We start from the raw sequence: 18,980 nt of genomic DNA, 5'->3' as shown, positions 1-18,980 counted from the left end.
GATTGGCACTATCATTTTGTACCAGTAGAGGGAGATGTAAACTCACAATAATTAGCTGCTGCAGTTTGTGGTATGGTGGCTATGGGAAAACGTGCTCAAACACTATTACCAAGTTCAGAAAGTAGATAGAAGATTAACTAGATAGATAGATGAGTGAATGAATAAGAATTTTTGCTGAGCATTTCAATGGCTGTATAATATAAATCTTTTTTTTTTTTTTTTTTTTGTGGGACCCTCGCCGGTGGCCGGGGATCAAACCGGCGCTGCAGAGGCTGCGGGCAGTATCACAGCCCAGCGCTCAACTGCTGTACTAGTCCTTTGTACTAGTCCTTTGCAAAAGAAGAATGGCCAAGTGAACATAAAAGACATTTAAATTCACATACTAAAATTAACCTTTTATACTTATTCACTTTTCATAGAGTTAGATATGAAAATTCAAATATCCAATCAACTTATACTGTGGTAAATATGAAATAAGGTTTGGGCTCTTTTTCACCTTCCAGACTGAAGCTGCAGATGACCAGGTTATTTGGACTTGGAGTCATGAGGTCCAGCCTGGACCCTGCAGCCTTATTAGAAACATGCTTGCATATCAAATTATTCTTCCCATATGTTTCACTTCCCTCACATCGTATGCTTATTAGGAATCAATATTATTTTTTAACCTGGATTTAAAGTAGACGTGATTAGATTTGTTATGCTCCTTGGCTCATGACAGAGTTTCAATTCTCTGCATGCATCAGTCTTCTGCTTGCTCTGTTCTTAGGCGAAAGAAGAACTAACCTAACCGAAGAACTGAATCAATTTTAATATTTCATGGTGACCTCTGTGTTCTTCCTTCTATGTTTCTGACCACACCCACACAAGGTAACTATTATCCTATATTTTGTGTTTTAATATTTCCCCGTTATTGTAAATAGTACTCTAGATCAATATATGTGCATGTATTTATGAAATATTTTGAAAATTTTCTTGAATTTTATTAAAAGAGTAATCTGTGATTTGCCTTTTAGAACTGAACATTAAAATGGATCAATATTGATGTGGATATTTGTAATTCATTGCTTATCATGTAGTATCCTATTATAATATGTAGTATGATTTATTTATCCATTCTCTTATTTTATGGGCATTTTGTTTGTGTCTGCTTTGTTTCCTAAGACTAAATGAGCTGCCACTGCTGTACTTGTATGTTTCTCCTAGTACACATGTGCAAGCATTTCTACTGTTAGGTGGTAGGTATGGTGTAAGAATGACAAATCTACTTTCCCAGCATAATTGCGTAAATAAATTATTAATCTACATCTTCTCCAACACTTGACATCTTAGGCTTCCTAATTCTTATCAATTGAAACAATTAAAATGGTTTTGATTTTCATGTGAATGATAATGAATTTGGGAATCTCATCTCACTTATTAGTTATATATAATCCTTTTTCTATGAAATGTTTCACTCATTTTTCCGTTGATTCATTTCAATTATCGATTTGTAGAGGTCCTTTATGTACTCTTGTACTAATTGTTTATTGGTTAAACGTATACAAATTTGTACAGGTACCCATTTATAATCTGAGTTTTTAGTCTTAGGTGTTTTTGATGAGTAAAATTTCATTTTAATTCAGTCAAATTGATCATTCTCTTCTACAGAGTTAATGATTTTTGCATGCAAAGAAATATTTCTCTTTGTTGTATATCTTTTTCCATTGTATATATTTGGATATATATAAAGAACAATCTCTTCAATAAATGACATTGGGAAAACTAGACAGACATGTAAAATATGTACAATCTATTTTACATCATACATAAAAATCAACTAGAAATTAAACTAAAGACTTGAATGTAAGACCTGAAACCATAAAGCTCTTAGAAGAAAACATAGAGGGTAAGCCCCATGAAATCAGTCATGGAGATGATTTTTTGGAATCTGACAGCAAAAACAAAGACTAAAAAAGCAAACATAAACAAGTGGGACTATATAAAACTAAAAAGGTTCTAAACTAAAAAAGAAAACTAAAACTAAAAGGAAATCACAAACAAAATGATAGGGTAACCCACAAAATGGAAGAAAATATTTGCAAGTCATATATCTGATAAAGGGTTAATCTCTAAAATACATATATAGCATTTCTACAACTCAATAGCAAAATACCCAACTAAATTAATAAGTGAGCAGAGGATCTGAAAAGATACTGCTCCAAAGAACCATAAAAAATGCTAACAAGTACATGGTAGGGTTCAACATCACTAATCATCAGTGAAAAAATGCAAATCAAAATCATAGTGAGCCATTATTGAATCATACCACTTAGAATAGCTTCCATCCAAAAGACAAGAAATAATAAGTGTTGGCAAGGTTCTGGAGAAAAAGGAATACTTATTCACTGCTGTTGAGACTGTAAATTGGTATAGCCACTATGGAAAATAGTGCTGAGGTTCCTCAAAATATTAAAAATTGAACTACCATATGATCCAGCAATTCCACTTCTGGATATTTATTCAAAAGAAATGAAAGCACTAACTTAAAGATACATATGCACCCCTAAGTTCAGTGCGGCATTATTCACAATGGCCAAGACATTAAAATAACAAAAGTGTTCATAGACAAATGAATGCATAAGAAAATGTGGTGTGTATCTATGTAATTACTATTCCATCATTCCATCATTAAAGCAAAGGAAAGCCTGCCATTGCAGCAAGGATGGGCTTTAATGGCATTAAACTAAGTGAAGTAAGTCAGAGAAAAACAAATACTCTATGACCTCACTTATATATGGATTTAAAAATAAAAGTGAACTCTTAGTGGTGGATGCTAGAGGTGGGAGGTGGGATTTAATGAAGTGAGTGATCAAATGACACAAACTTCCAGTTTAAAGATAAATTAGTTCAGAGATGTAATGTACAACATGTTGACTATAACTAATACTGTATCATATATGTAAAAGTTGCAAGGAAAGTAAATCATAGAAGTTCCCATCACAAGAAAATGTTAACTCTGTGGTAGTGAATACTAGGTCCTCCATTCCTCATTTATTATGCCTCCTCTGTCATATATCAAAGTTTCATATGTGTATGATGATCTATTTCTAGCATATTCTGTTGGTCAATCTATCCCTGTGAGCTTTCTTGATTGCTATAGCTTCATTATGTCCTGACAGCTGGGAGATTTTCCTTTCTTCTTTTACACACTTTCATGTTTTTTCAAGTAAATCCAAAAATCTTATTGTTATTTTAATTTTACGTGCATTAAGTATATAGAACTACAAATAAATATTTTGTAATTAAAGATTCATCTCTACTGGGAGGTACATTTATTTCCTTTTTTGTTTTCTGGACTACAATTTTGGTTCTAGCCACATGGTGGCAGCACAAACTAAAAAATCAGATTTTCACAGTTGGAAATAAGACAATTTAGCACTTAAGAGTTGATATTTTTAAATACCTGCATGTTTGGGAAGGTAGACCTGTGCTTCATTTCGAGTGTTCAGTAGTCTATCAAATGCTGACGTGCCCTAGGTAAAATTATAAACAAAAGTATGAAATAATCAAAGAACCGAAATAACAATGGAAAAAATCCACGGTATTCTTCACGGTCCAAAAAAATATATGTATCAAGAAGATGGCCAAAAACATAGCTTAGAAGGCCAAAAACTTTTATTTCAATATCAACCAATAAATAAAGACATGGCATAAAGTTAGCTCTAGAAATTGAAGGTAGCATTTCTGAACTAGCAAGCCTAATATAGGCTAATGAAAAGGTTTGCATAAATCTGGAAAGCAAAGGTCATTCTCAGGTTTGCTGAATAAAGGGACAGGTTATGTAATTCTTTATTTCCACCCCAGGCCACCCAGTATTTTAGTACGTATAATCTTGGAGTAAAGTCTACTTTCACTTATGAGAAACATGCCCAAGCATGCCCGGATTTGTTAAAAATAAATAAGAGAGAAAACATTCCCTTTCTATTATGTAATGTCACATGAAGTCTTTCTACATTTTATTCAAAGTATGAGAAAGGATGTCTTGTAAGTGCTTTTTTGAAACCCTGCATACCTAAACTTGACAGTGGATTAATTTGTTATACAAAATAGTAATGGGGCTTAGTATCAAAAAACTGTCTAATTCCTTTTGTCAAAAATACTTGAATTCTCTAAGCTCCAGTTTCTTCATCTGAAAAACGGTGATGTCTTTTCCACTTGGAACTACTGTAGCATTAAAGGAGGCACTTAAAAATACTAAACCTGATGCCTCGCACGTGTTCAATAAATGTCACACTATTGCTGTCAGAACAAGGTAAAATGGTGTTTCTAGGCTGGCAGAACTGAATAGTAAAATCTGGAATTAAGATAATAAATAACATTTTGGCTCACTTGCCTGCGGTCCTCCCTTGATCCTACCAATCCCCTCACCTTAGAAAGCTTTGGATTGATTCTCCCAGCCACGAGGCTTAATGAGCAACAAGAAGGACGCATTCTGCAAAATCCATTGGCAATATGAAGTGGGAGGCGATATCGATGGTAAAACCCTATTCAGCAGCATGAGGGTTTTTCACGCCGCTGTCAATGGCCCACACCGCCCTTAACCTCTGCCACGGAGACGGCTGTGCTTCTGGAACATTCCATGAGATGGCGCCCTTGTTTTCTGGTTTTCAGCAACTCGAAGCCTTTCGGAGGACGCCGTCCTCCCTCTCCAAGGTTAAGGGCCTGACCTCCGACCGAGGCCCCGAAGCCCGCTCTGGGGTGATGGGTGAGGCCCCCGCTGGCTAAGAGGACTCGGGCCTGGGGCCGCGAGCCTGACTCCGCATTCAGAAGCCAGAGTGGGCTGGGAACACCCGACTCTTGGAGTCTAAGCTCGGGCACGGCCTCCCCCGCGTGCCCGCCACCAGACGGCAGCTAATGGGGTAAAAACGTGCGGGAGCAGCACCGAGTGGGCAGCAGGGCGGGCAGCCGCGGCTCGGAAGCCCTCCGGGTGGCCGGGGCGGGGCCCCACGTTCCCACGCCAAGAACTCGGGGCACACGCGCACACCATGGCCCCGGAGGCGGGAGGCTGCGGGGCGGCCAGGCCGGGCCGCGCGGGGGATGGGCCGGGCGTCCAGCACGCGCCGGCAGGCTCCGCACGCCGCGCGCCCGGCGGGAGGGCGGGCCCGACGGCGGTCCTCGCGTTTCTATTTCAAACCCCGAACTGCCGAGCGTCCGGAGACGGGTGGCGGCCGGGGCACCGCCCGGCCCTTCGGCTGCCCCCCCCCCCCCCCCCCGTCGCGGCGAGCGCCCGCAGCTCCCGGAGCCCGGCCCCGGCGGCCGCCCCGCGCCAGGGCCCACGGCGCTCGCCACCCGTCGTGACCTCGGGCCGGCCCCGCGCGCTCGGGCGGCCGGTGGGCGGGGCGTCACCGGTGACGTCGCATCCCGTTTCATTCTCCGCCCCCTTCCCGGCCCATTTATAAGACTTCGCCGGGCGTTCGCACTCGCACAAGTGGATGAAGGCGTCGGGCTCGGGCGGCGGACGGCGGCGGCTCACGGACTAGGGCCGGCTCGGACGCGCGTCCGCGCCTCGGGGGTGGCGGCGGGCGGCGGGGCGACGATGGAGCTCTTGCGGACTATCACCTACCAGCCGGCCGCCGGCACCAAGATGTGCGAGCAGGCGCTGGGCAAGGCTTGCGGCGGAGACTCGAAGAAGAAGCGACCGCAGCAGACCCCGGAGGAACCGCAGGCGCCGCAGCCCCAGGCGCCGGTGCAGCCCGCGGCCCCTCACCACCACCACCACCACTCGCACTCGGGCGCCGAGATCTCACGGATTATCGTCGACCCCACGACGGGGAAGCGCTACTGCCGGGGCAAAGTGCTGGGAAAGGTGACGAGCGGCGGGCGCCTGGCTGCCAGGAGGGAGGGAGGTCTGACCGGGCGGCCCCCCGAGCCGCGCTGGATGCGGAGCCCCCGCGCCCACAGCTTCTGGGGTTCCAGCCCCGGCGCGACGTGGGCTGCTCACCTGCCCTCCTCTGCCTTTTGTGCGCTGACAGCGACGGAATTGACACTACCTCCTGAGCCGGCTCTGATGCCTCTTGCAGCTAAAAGAAATTGATCATGAGGCCAGAAAAGCAGGGGCTTTCTGTACCAGACCTAGCTCCCTCTACCTCCACCCTGGAAACATTTTTGACAAGTCTCTTCACACATTATTTCTCGTCAACCCAACCTACCCCCCCCCACCCTCATAAAGCTCCTCTTTGTATAGGGAGAAAGGAAAATTCTTGCAAACTGCTGTTTTCAGGAATGATTTTCCCTTCCTCGAGGAGCTTTTAAAAAGTAAACTGCATCCCTCTGCCTCCTTGTATTTTTCCTTATTTTAAAATACCTGCCGTCCATTTTTCTGCCATACTCAATTCCCTTCTCGGCTTTGTTTCCTTTCAGGGTGGCTTTGCAAAATGTTACGAGATGACAGATTTGACAAACAACAAAGTCTATGCTGCAAAAATTATTCCTCATAGCAGAGTAGCTAAACCACATCAAAGGGAAAAGGTGTGTATGACTGTTGAGTAAAGTATTTTCTTTGTGTGCAGGGATAGCCCTTCCCTGTCAGGAAAATGTCTTTTGCATGTGTAAGCAACTGCTCCTCAGAGGTGAAGAGAGGCTAATAAGGTTTATGCTGCTTTTCTTTTAGATTGACAAAGAAATAGAGCTTCACAGAATTCTTCATCATAAGCATGTAGTGCAGTTTTACCACTACTTTGAGGACAAAGAAAACATTTACATTCTCTTGGAATACTGCAGTAGACGGGTAAGCATTAACTTCTCAGTACATCTATTTCTGTCAAACCCAGTTGGTATTCAAATTGTGGTTTATTTGGTATTTTAGTTGAGGAGCTGTACTAAGGCAACATTAACTTTCGTCACTCTTTCTGCAAAAGGAAACCGTTGATTTTTTTTGTTTGACGCATTCTCTTTTTTTCCTTCTTTACATAGTCCATGGCTCATATCTTGAAAGCAAGAAAGGTGTTGACGGAGCCAGAAGTCCGATACTACCTCAGGCAGATTGTGTCTGGACTCAAGTACCTTCATGAACAAGAAATCTTGCACAGAGATCTTAAACTAGGTAAGCCCTCTACTCCAACACTTTGGTGTTGGGTGGGGAGGGGGGGCTTTTCTTTTCTCTCACCCTTTTTAATCTGTTAGTGTTGTTAACTGGGATCTAGCTGATGCAATCTTGCTTTTGAATGGGTAACTTTAATATTAAACAACCGGCTCTCTGCTTCCAAAGTGAATGTGTATGCACTTGGTTAGAATGCCTTTTCATAGTAATTCAGATTTTGTTTTATTTGTCCTCTAGGTAACTTTTTTATTAATGAGGCTATGGAACTGAAAGTTGGGGACTTTGGTTTGGCAGCCAGGCTGGAACCCTTGGAACACAGAAGGAGGTAAGAGCCAGAAATGAATACCCTAGTAGTGTTTCTTGGAGATCAAATGTGCCTTTATTACTTTCCAATTAATGTTTCAAGAAGCTTAGCAGATAATAAAATGTTGGTTGATCTATAAACCACAATACTGTTAATTTAAGGAAACATTAAGTGCCTTCTGTGGACCAGACACAAGTACCTTATGCCTACATGGTGATTATGAAAGAAATCTGTCTGATCTTTGCCTAAAATGTATAAAAAGGCCATGCTGTACCTGGTCTCTGTTGAAAACATTGTCATGAGTTCTGAGAACTCCTAACGGGTTAAAAAAATTACCAGGTCACATGGTCAAATGTCAGTTGTCCAAATGCCAAAAATCAAGAGTCAGATGAATCCAAATAGAAATTCAACATAGTACTTTTAAGATTTTTTTGTCCAGCAAACTAAGTTTGAACAATAGAATAAGATCTTCCTATTTTGTATTTCCAGAACAATATGTGGTACCCCAAATTATCTCTCTCCTGAAGTCCTCAACAAACAAGGACATGGCTGTGAATCGGACATTTGGGCCTTAGGCTGTGTAATGTAAGTAAATGCACCAAGTGATCCGAAAGAAAATTTGGATTTAGATTTTAACACTGGACCATTCCTAAAAAAAATGTTTTCTTGTATGCAGGTATACAATGTTATTAGGAAGACCCCCATTTGAAACCACAAATCTGAAAGAAACCTACAGGTGCATTAGAGAAGCAAGGTATACAATGCCATCGTCATTGCTGGCTCCCGCTAAGCACCTAATAGCTAGCATGTTGTCCAAAAATCCAGAGGATCGTCCCAGTTTGGATGACATCATTCGGCATGAATTTTTTTTGCAGGTTTGTGTGTTTCTTGTGTCTTTTTATTACATGTTATTAGTCCCAATTCCCTAGCCAGTTATTGAAAGTCTTCTGCTATTTCATAGGGCTTCACTCCAGACAGACTTTCTTCTAGCTGTTGTCATACAGTTCCAGATTTCCACCTATCAAGTCCAGCTAAGAATTTCTTTAAGAAAGCAGCTGCTGCTCTTTTTGGTGGCAAAAAAGACAAAGCAAGATATATTGACACACATAGTAAGTATTAAAAGTTCTCCCTCTCTTATGTAACCAATATTATATTAAATTTTAAGTGAATTAAAATATTTTTATAGTAACATAACTTAGCAGGTATGCTTATGTACACTTGACCTTTTTATATAGCCTAAAATCCCACACTGCAAATTGTGATTGATAGCTTTTTATTTCATGTATGTTAAAGAGTGCTGTTTGCATATTGCAGCAGATGTCAATGATAAATCAAAACACTGTTTTTGCCTTTGTTGCTTATAAGCTAGTTATTAATGCAAAAGGAGGAAATATGACTAGCTCTGTTCCTATCTTGTTAGGCTAAATAATGCTCATAATTCTTTTCCTTGATTTACAGATAAAGTGTCTAAAGAAGATGAAGACATTTACAAGCTTAGGCATGATTTGAAAAAGACTTCGATAACTCAGCAACCCAGCAAACACAGGACAGATGAGGTATACTGGAAATAAATAAAATAGACACAAACACTTTACATCGCTTTCATGCTGCATCAATTATCACTTGGACTATGATTATCACATTTCAAGCATGCTGAATTGACTTCAAATTTTCCCTTTAAAAGGAGATATTCTGTCTTTCAGTTAAACCATGCATGCAGTTGATTTACTACAGTATCTTTTATGTGCTTGTGCCCTTTACTTCTTGATAAGATTTCCCAGTAACTTAACTCAACATAACCCCAAAATCTCAACCTTAAATGAATTTTAGAAGCTTGACTCATTGCTTGACTTCTCTTTTCTAGGAGCTCCAGCCACCCAGCACTACAGTTGCCAGATCTGGCACACCCGCAGTAGAAAACAAGCAGCAGATTGGAGATGCCATTCGGATGATAGTCAGAGGGACTCTTGGCAGCTGCAGCAGTAGCAGTGAATGTAAGTGGTTGTCAGTCATGTTTTAAATGGTGAAACTGTAAATGCCAATGATTGAAGTCAATTTGTTTTGTAGCCTAATTTAACATAGAAGCAGAATCAGAGGAATTGGAAAAAGGAGAATTTTAAGTTCTGTGTCTTTCAAATTAGTGCGGGAAGGCTTAGCATCTACCAGAGACAGATTTTATTAAGTATTTTGTAACTTTTTGTGACCTGCAGGCCTTGAAGACAGTACCATGGGAAGTGTTGCAGATACAGTGGCAAGAGTCCTTCGAGGCTGTCTAGAGAACATGCCTGAAGCTGACTGCATTCCCAAAGAGCAGCTGAGCACTTCCTTTCAGTGGGTTACCAAATGGGTCGATTACTCTAACAAATATGGCTTTGGGTACCAGCTCTCTGACCACACTGTAGGTGTCCTTTTCAACAACGGTGCTCACATGAGCCTCCTTCCGGACAAAAAGTAAGTATCCAACTGATGAAATCCTGTCAGTTCTTTAGTCTTGTGCTAGAGAATCCTGAAAATGATGACTAACTTCTTCTATTTTTTTTTCTTTTATTGTCCTGTTTTTTAGAACAGTTCACTATTATGCAGAACTTGGCCAATGTTCTGTTTTCCCGGCAACGGATGCCCCTGAACAATTTATTAGCCAAGTGACGGTGCTGAAATACTTCTCTCATTACATGGAGGAGAACCTCATGGATGTAAGTACTATGACTTTGGAGCAGTGGTATTTGAAGCCTTGTTGAGAGCCCAGAAGCATCTGTGTACACTTGGAGCTTGTTAGAAGCACAGATACTCATGTCCTACGCTAGATTTTCTGAGTCAGAACCTCTGTGAGGTGGGGGTAGAAAACTAGCATTTTGATGCTTCCTTAAGTGTGAGGCATTTGCTTAGAAGAATTGAGTTCACATCGCAAAAATCTTAATAGGAACTAACACTTCGAATATCTTTCAGGGTGGAGATCTGCCTAGTGTTACTGACATTCGAAGACCTCGGCTCTACCTCCTTCAGTGGCTAAAATCTGATAAGGCCTTAATGATGCTCTTCAATGATGGCACCTTTCAAGTAAGTGAACCCTTTCAGAAAGTGCATCTTTAGGTCCTAAAAAATGGTTTCTACCTAACGAGTTTAATTATTGACTAAAATTTCTAATTCTTAACATTTGTAGCCATCTAATATCTCCGTTTACTTTTTAAAGGTGAATTTCTACCATGATCATACGAAAATAATCATCTGTAGCCAAAATGAAGAATACCTTCTCACTTACATCAATGAGGACAGAATATCTACGACATTCAGGCTGACAACTCTGTTGATGTCTGGCTGTTCACTAGAATTAAAACATCGAATGGAATATGCTCTGAATATGCTGTTACAGAGATGTAACTAAAAGACTTGAACGGACCCTATGGGACTCCTCTTTTCCACTGTGAGATCTACAGGGAAGCCAGTAGAATGATCTATAGCATGTTGAAGAAGAAGGGCAGGTGGTGGTACGAAAACAATTCCTTTGTGGCCTGCTGGACTGAGTGGAGCCAGACCAGGCTGAGGCATACAGTTCGTGACTTTGGATAATCCAAGAGCATACAGTTTGTGACTTTGGATAATCCAAGAGTGAACCAGAATGCAGTTTTCCTGACGTACCTGTTTTAAAGGGTTTTTCAGACAATTACGCAGAAAGGTGCATAGACTCTTAACTTCTCTCTGTTGAGAGCATTTCAGACAGAGGACTTGGAACTGTGAATAAACTTCCTGAAGGGGAGGGAGAAGGGAGGAAGCTCCCATGTTGTTTAAAGGCTGTAATTAAAGCAGCTTTTGGCTGCTTAACTGTGAACTATGGCCATATATAATTTTTTTTTTTTTTTGCTTAATTTTTGAAGATACTTGTGGCTGGAAAAGTGCATTCCTTGTTAATAAACTTTTTATTTATTACAGCCCAAAGAGCAGTATTTATTATCAATTTTTTTTTTTTATGTTGACCATTTCAAACTGTTGGCAATAAAGCGTATGGAAAAGTAAAAAATAATGGTCTCCCGTCTTTGGTATGTCACATCACTGCATCACAACCTCCTTTGCCAACGGATTCTTGGCACTATAGCCTGATATTTAGTATGGAAGCATATCAGAAAGTTAGACCTTTTATTTTGCTAATAATAGTTTAGGAAAGTCAGTCTCTTAACACCTGAAATACAATCATCCTAGATGAATCTATCTAGAGAAGAGAATATAACAAGAATACCACTCTTGTTACAACCAAAACATAGGATTCCTACTAAATCCAAAACTCATTTCTCCCTGGAGTATTTCCTCAAAACTTGTTTAGCTTGGACCTGAAAGCCAGAGTAATCCTGTGTAGACAGATCTCTGTTATTAAGTGTTAATAGGTACAGAAGTTTATCTTATGGGCACAACTCTGTAATACTTGCTGTGCACCATCTAAATGCATTATTCAGCTTACACCTGGCTAAATGCTTCCAGTGCACTGGCAGTACTGGCATGTAACTAGCAGTGGGAGATATTTTGTAATAAGTTATTTTATTATCCTCTGGTACATGGCAGATAAGGGATGGTATGGGAACCAACCTATGGTTTTAAGTCTATCTTTTAAACTATTAGATTATCCAAGAGCCATGCAGAGGTTTTTCTCTTTCAGTAGATTTACTCTTTGACAGATGTAAAAAGCTGTTCATCCTGTTACTTTGAACTCACAGGGACCTGTGTGAGATGCAAATACTTTTTTTTCTTATAATCCCACTATAACGAAAACACTGCCCCAAGAAAATCAGCACTTTGTGTAGTAGACTCTTCCTTTTAGGATACTGCCTAGTGGAGCATGGAGATCGTGGTTACACTTACACATTTTCCTAAAATTATTTTTTTTAAAGATTCATTTTATTTATACAAGAGCTGGGGTATAGGCCCGATGCGCGGGAGGGTGAGAGCGGGGAACAGAACAGGCAGACTGATGAAATACACTGCTGAGAGAAGCAGCGGACGAGACAGGAGAGGTCTGCTCGCTGTGTGGGTTACTCTGAGGCCGGCGGGGATCGAACCGGCACTACAGAGGCTGTGGACAGCTTTCACAGCGCTGTGCTCAACCACCTACGCCACCAGGGAGGCCCATTTTCCTAAAATTATTCCAAAGTCTACACCTGGTATACCTAGTTAATAAAAAAAAAAAAAAAAAAAATTTTGTTGAATTTGCTATGGAGACTTGAAAGACTAGATGAACTCCTCCTGGCTGGAGTTCTCCAGTCACCTCTATAACCTCAGTCTTTGTTTAATGGCTTAAAGTAGTATTCAAAGAAAACTGGATTATTACTCTAGTAGTTGCATGTATAAAGCAGAATCTAGTCTCAGGTACAGTGGAGATAAAATAGAAGTTTTAAACAGCAAAAATGTTCTTTTGAGCTTCATGATGTAGATAGTATATTAATTCAAAGTTTCAAAGTAAGCACTTGTCCATTCTAGTAGGTACTGAGGGATTACCATGTTCCAGATCCAGGGCCTGGCAGTGAAAATGTACACTGAACCTGAGCCTCTCCCTGCCCTCAAGGAAGTGAATGGAGGAGATAGTGCATTTGCGTATTAGTCTGATAAGTGCTGTGATATGATGAAAAAGGTATGCACTAGGTATTGTGGGAACTGAGAACAGAATCATGAAGGAGCCCCAGGCATGGGAGAGGAGTTTCCAGAGAAGGAAATTTCTTTCTATAGTGTTTTGAAACATAAAGGGGTTAAGCAGAAGTGTGAGATGGGGAGAGGTGTTAGAATTAGTGGGAGCAATATGTATATAAGACAGGTGAAAGATTTTGTAGAAGGGGGTATGTTAATCTGAAGGGGATAGGTAGAGGCTGGAAGCAATCAGACACGATGTATCCCACATGTCATGGCAAAGCATTTAGACTGCATGGAAGGCTGTGTGTAGCTACTGAAAGACTTTAAGAATGTTTCAATTGTAAAAATTCATTCTGGGGTCATAGGCAAGATGGGTGGAGAAGAAGATGGAAAATGACAACTCAAACAGTAAAGAGATTAATAATGTGATCCAGATAAGAAAGAACTTAAGGAAAACATGGACATATAAAGAGTTACACAGGAAGTTACTCCTTCAGCATATGAGGTTTATTTTAATACCCCAGGACTGAGGACCAGGCCGGCAAAAGGCCTGGAAGAATACATAAGTGATGCTTTTATTAAATATTTGAAGAATGAATAAGTGATACTAGATTTGGGAGGGACTTAAAAAGTTGATGATAACAGTATTTGGTACCTGGTTGGATGTGGAGCCTGAGGAAGAGAGTGGGGTTTAGAATGATTGACTGGGGGCCTCCCCGGTGGCGCAGCAGGTTGAGCACAGCACCGTGAAGCTGTCCACAGCCTCTACTATGCTGGTTCGATTCCCAGCCTGCCAGGGAGATTCCCACATGACGTGGAAGACCTCTCCTGTCTCACCCACTGCTCCCCTCAGCAATGTTTTCGGTCTGTTTGCCTGTTCTGCTCCCCGCTCTGTCTCTGGTGAATCCTCTCACCCTCCGTGCTTCTGGCCTGTACCCCAGCTCCTGTATAAATAAAAAATAAATCTTAAAAAAAAAATAGAATGATTGACTAGGGCAGTCGATAGGGGAAAGGTGGTATACTATGTGCCCGGTATATAAATATAGAAGGAAGAGCCTTATACTCAGGGAAATACAGTGAGTGCAGGGCATACTGAATCTGACTTATACGAGAATAACAAATAGAGCCAGAGGTAGTGGATATACATGTTTATATCTCAAGCGAGAGCAAGATCTGGGGGGTAATCAGGTTTTGGTTAACACAGAAGCAGATAAGAGCACCTATTCCTTCCACCTTTCCCACAGCAGCATTTTTTTTTTTTTTTTTTTTTGATACTGAGGATGTCTAAAACAGAACAATGTTAATAAACTTTTTCAGTGGAAGGAGGATGAAAAGTTCCAAAATAAATTGTTCTCTTCCAAACACAGGGATCCTAGAGTCCATGAAAACAACTCCAGAATAACAGAATGCTTAATATATATTTTCAGTTCTCAAAAATAAACACTTTCTCAGTCATCCTCAAATCCTGGCAGGATATAGACTCATGAAAGGCAGTCTTTAAAGAGGTAACAGTTGTGCTGCATAATAATGGCTACATTCAGCTAAGCTTGGTATGGACATAGCAGTCAGTCAAATTCCAGGTTACATGATATTTACTACTTTTATCTCTTAGTTCCCCCAGTCCTTCAAGAATATTTCTAAATGTAGGGCCTCCCCTGGTGGCGCAGGCAGTTGAGCGCAGTGCTGTAAAGCTGTCTGCAGCCTCTGCAGCGTGGGTTCAATCCCGGCCTGCTGGAGAGGGTCCCACATGGCGAAGCAGAAGCAGACCTCTCTAGTCTTGCCTGCTGTTCCCCTCAGCAGTGTATTTCGTCAGTCTGCCTGTTCTGTTCCCCACTCTTTCTCTGGTGAATCCTCTCACCCTCCCGTGAATCTGGCCTGTAACCCGGTTCTTGTATAAGTAAATAAATAAATCTTAAAAAAAAAATATTTCTAAATGTAACTTTGGTAGGGAAGAAGTATGCTTCAGTGACAACACTTTTGAATCAGTCCTGATTTCAAATTCTTGTTCAACCATATATTAGAAATAGGATCTTAGTAACGACCTAATTTCTCTGAGCTTCAGTTTCCTCATCTGTCAGGATGAAATGTAATAAAGCACTTGCATACCAAATGTACTCAATCAGTATTTGTTCCCTTTCTTGTTCCATTTCCCCTGCCTCTTTTCATATAGACAATAGCAGTTAACCTGGTTACCATGAAGGGAAAACAGCTGATTCATTTTCCAGCCTTCAGTCTTATATCTGTGTCCATCAGGGTCCAGTCAGGGGCACAAAAATCATTTTAGAAACTTTCAAAGAAGAGAAATTTAGTGGATTATTTCTTATACAGATGATGAAAGAACTCAGAAGCCAAACAATGGGTGGTAAGGCAACTCAGAGATTACCAGCAGCAGGAAGCACAACTACTCTTAGAGCTAGAGAGACACAAAAGAAAGTAGTCACACCTGAATTCAGACCTGGGGGTTACCGGCAGATACTAGAACCCTGGCTGCTGATGTAGTCACTGTTTGAGGTGACCCCCTGGATATATTTGGTTGATAAAGAGACAAAACACTCCAGATTCTTTTTCCTTTTGCCCTCCACTCTTGCATTAACCAACTGAACTGGAAGCCAGTTTAGAAAAGAAACCTGAGTTTGCAGGCATCATTCTAATATTATAGAACAAGTCAGGGAATAGCAGGGATGGGTTGACCTTTAACAGAAAATCACATGGCCTACCTTCCTTCTTTCTTAACTTTACTACCCCATTAATTTTGTTGCCACCCTTATCTACTCTTCATCGTAAATCCCAAAGTGACCTAAGTGCTAAGAGTTATAGTGCACTCCACAGGGGAGTGACAGTTGCTGGAAGGTTGGGGAAGGATTAAAACTTGAGTCATTCTTGTCCTAGATTTCTGTGATTTAAAACCTCATCAGACCTTTCAAACATTATAGCAGTTTTAGTCTAAATGAAAATAAGTGGGATTAACAGTGAATAATATGCATTTTTATAGGTACACAGAGAAATCAGTGATGTTATTTTATAACAATTCCATGCATGAGAGTCAGTGGATTCCTAAGACTTGCATAGACACTTCTATTAATAGAAAACTGTAGATTCTATTTTGTTTCTCCATGACTTGAAAGAGATTCTAGTCTGTACATTCTTAGATTCATGCTTTGTTCTAACACTTCTTTATGCCTTATTAACTTTAGTAATAGAAAGCATCTCAGTTTGAATTGCCACAATTTAACTATATTAATGAATCTAAATTAAAAAGTTAACTTCACGTATGCAGTGCTGGAATCTAATATCATGGTTCATCAATATTTGGAATGCAATTGCATAAAATATAAAAATTTTTCCCCAAGAATTAGTTATGTGTGTGTGTGTGTGCACGTGTGTAAACAAAATTGATTTTAATGATAGATTTTCAATAACTTCACTTCCAAGTTAAGGGAAAAACATTAAATTTACCGAGCTATCTCTGTTACAAAATACTGGATGATTGATATTTAACCCAATCATGCACAGTAGGACAAATTCTCTTTTAAAATTCACCACTTAGTATTGCAAAAAAAAAAAAAAAACAACAACAACAACAACAAAAAACAAGCAGCAGTCCTAAATGAAATGACATCAACAATGTCTCTTTCCTGTGTGGTGCTTTGAAATCAATGGCAGCAGGATGACCTTTAAAGTTGGGATCATGTAGCTGAATATGCCAGAAGAGTTTCATTGAGCATAAAAGTCAATGTCACCAAAAAAATGTCATTGGCAAACTTTTTCTGGGCATTTGGTTTGGGGATGAATATAAGCCTATAATTTCATTGCAGCAATATGCTTTTGAGAACATGATGTGAACCAAGAACTAGTAGAAATGAATAGGAAAGATGAAATCTACATAAAGGGGTAGGTAAACCATCAGAGGCCAGGTTGGAAATTGGCAGCAAAGAGACTTTTGGTTCAAATACAGAGGGCTTAAAAATATTGTCAAAAACTATTATCCTCACTTAATGGGATCTTTCAGAGAAAAATTAAACACTTCAACTTCTTTTGAAAAACTTCCAGATCGGGCAAACTGGATTTCACTTCTGCATATCGACAATCAATAGATTGCCTATTGATTGCCAGAGCTAAATAGGCTCTGGACCCTCCAGAAGGGGCAATTCCTCTCCATGGTCCTCACCTTACTGTTTCATTCATTTGGCTCCTCTAAATTTCTGTGTTAGTGATTTATGAAATGTTTTAAGCATTAGGTAGAGCTGAAGAGAAATGAAAAAATAAGTTAAAACTGACAAATAAAAACCTACCAAAGTCTTCATCAGAAAGGGTCCACCAAAATATGGATGACTTCTTTTCTTCATAGATATCTACTGATCAACATGAGGATGTTGAATTCACCTCATAGCATTCTCTTTAGGATGAAATCTGGAATAAAGAAAGATGAATTTGGAAGTGTAATAGACTACAAACAGTAGATCATTCCTTTCGTAACTGCACTGCTGGCTCAGATATACATTTTATTAGCAGTTACCATTAACCTGTCTCCATTATTCCTTTCTCTGTCTTATAGATTTACTTTACTGATTCTGAAATATTTGAAGTATGTGGCCTGGTGTGTCTAATCTCATTTATTTTACCATATTGATAGAAAATGAGGTAAAATGCTGTCTATGGATAGTGAAGCTGCAGCTGTATAACAGCAAGCTGTGCCAGTCACAGATGAACTTGACCTCATGCATTCTTTTATGACCACCCTTCTTGCTTCCATTCACTATTCTATAGGTATGACTGACATTTTTGCTACAGAGACACTAAAGATTAAACCTCAAAGAATGTTCTCCTTGTAGATTAGTCATAGGGAAGGGTAAGTAACTGAAATAGTACCGGGCAAAACATCATAACTTTTGGTTATATCTAAATAATATACATTGATTTGAAGCACATAAATCTTCCTCCAAATGCAACTTTTCTACCTAGACTAACTAAAGAAAATTTTGTGGTATCTGATATATTCCTCTCAGGTTGTCTTTCCTCTAGATTACACACACACACACACACACACACACACACACACACACACACATTTAAAATCAGTCACTTTACATGTACCCAAGTTAAAATAATTTAGTTAAAAGTATAACAGTAAATAACTTTCTCACCTTAACAGAGTAATTAAAAATTGGAATCAAAAATACCTTTGGAAATGGATTTTTCCAAATGCATTCCAAAATAGCAATGAAAACAAACTTGTTTGCTCTGAATTTTTAATATATATATATATATATATATTAAAAGGCTAATATGTAAAAAAGTGTTAATAGATAGAAAATATGCAAGTTATGATTTTTGTTTAAAATACAAAACTTATGGTAAATATCACTTCCCCAAATAAGAAACATTTGTGACTAAAACAAAAATAAAGATAAATTATTTTTATCTTTACATGATGTAGCAGAAAAAGTTCAAAATTTTAATCAGATATAGCAAGCTTCATGCAACTGGGTCAGTTGTTTGCTGAGTAATCAGGGACACTGATTTTTATTTTTCTCTGCTGTAGACAAGAGTCATAAAAAATATATTAGAAACTACTAGGTTGAATAATATGATATTGACTATATTTTACTATTTTAAACAAAAAAACATTTCTTACCATTCAGAAGAATAACAAAAAGGAATTGCTATCCTCTTTTAATATTATTTTTATTAATATTTCTTTGGGCATATGACCTTTTTTCCTATTGACACCAGTGGTTATGTATATTTATATTATATTGTCATTCAGTAGAGACTATCTCATACTTAAAAATATTATTAAAGATTTGCAATTATTAATTGTTTTATTCATTATGTTCCTGGGGAATCAAATAAGGAATACTCCAGAGTGAGAACTATTTATTCTTTCAGATTGACAAAACAGAAGACAAGTCACAAATACTTCCCACAATGAGACCTCTCGTTTATTCCTGCTACAGTCTCTTCTAAATTATTTCCAAAAAACTTCCC

The 18,980-nt window shown here is 39.5% G+C and overlaps 2 protein-coding genes across 4 annotated transcripts in view; one reads left to right on the top strand and one right to left on the bottom strand.

The window, feature by feature from the left end:
* The window catches only part of RAB3C (RAB3C, member RAS oncogene family), a 300,766-nt gene extending 295,854 nt beyond the window's left edge, over window positions 1–4,912 (bottom strand). For 2 of the 3 annotated variants that reach the window (XR_008549378.1, XM_054688404.1), the window contains exons 1-2: window positions 4,408–4,912; window positions 3,443–3,512 (exon numbers count right to left, since the gene is read on the bottom strand). Coding sequence is in view for 1 of the 3 variants with exons in the window: in XM_054688404.1 (XP_054544379.1) it covers window positions 3,443–3,475 (33 nt within the window). In the remaining 2 variants the exon portion in view is untranslated. Of the gene's footprint in view, window positions 1–3,442; window positions 3,513–4,407 lie in introns of those variants that run through there. The other variant, XM_054688407.1, reaches the window with a different exon arrangement.
* A 555-nt stretch (window positions 4,913–5,467) lies between these two features.
* Window positions 5,468–12,026, top strand: PLK2 (polo like kinase 2). Its single transcript, XM_037529963.2, has 14 exons — window positions 5,468–5,845; window positions 6,400–6,507; window positions 6,650–6,766; window positions 6,952–7,081; window positions 7,316–7,403; window positions 7,872–7,967; window positions 8,059–8,257; window positions 8,344–8,491; window positions 8,841–8,938; window positions 9,247–9,376; window positions 9,593–9,833; window positions 9,946–10,075; window positions 10,329–10,439; window positions 10,573–12,026. Exons 1-14 carry the CDS (start codon window positions 5,576–5,578, stop codon window positions 10,762–10,764), a joined length of 2,058 nt encoding a protein of 685 aa, XP_037385860.1. The 5' UTR covers window positions 5,468–5,575; the 3' UTR covers window positions 10,765–12,026.
* The last annotated feature ends 6,954 nt before the right edge of the window (window positions 12,027–18,980 follow it).

The sequence above is a fragment of the Talpa occidentalis genome, unplaced genomic scaffold (assembly GCF_014898055.3).
Source record: "Talpa occidentalis isolate TD23 unplaced genomic scaffold, MPIMG_talOcc4v2.1 talOcc4.6, whole genome shotgun sequence".
Lineage (NCBI taxonomy): Eukaryota > Metazoa > Chordata > Mammalia > Eulipotyphla > Talpidae > Talpa > Talpa occidentalis.
This window is presented reverse-complemented; position numbering and strand designations above follow the sequence as displayed.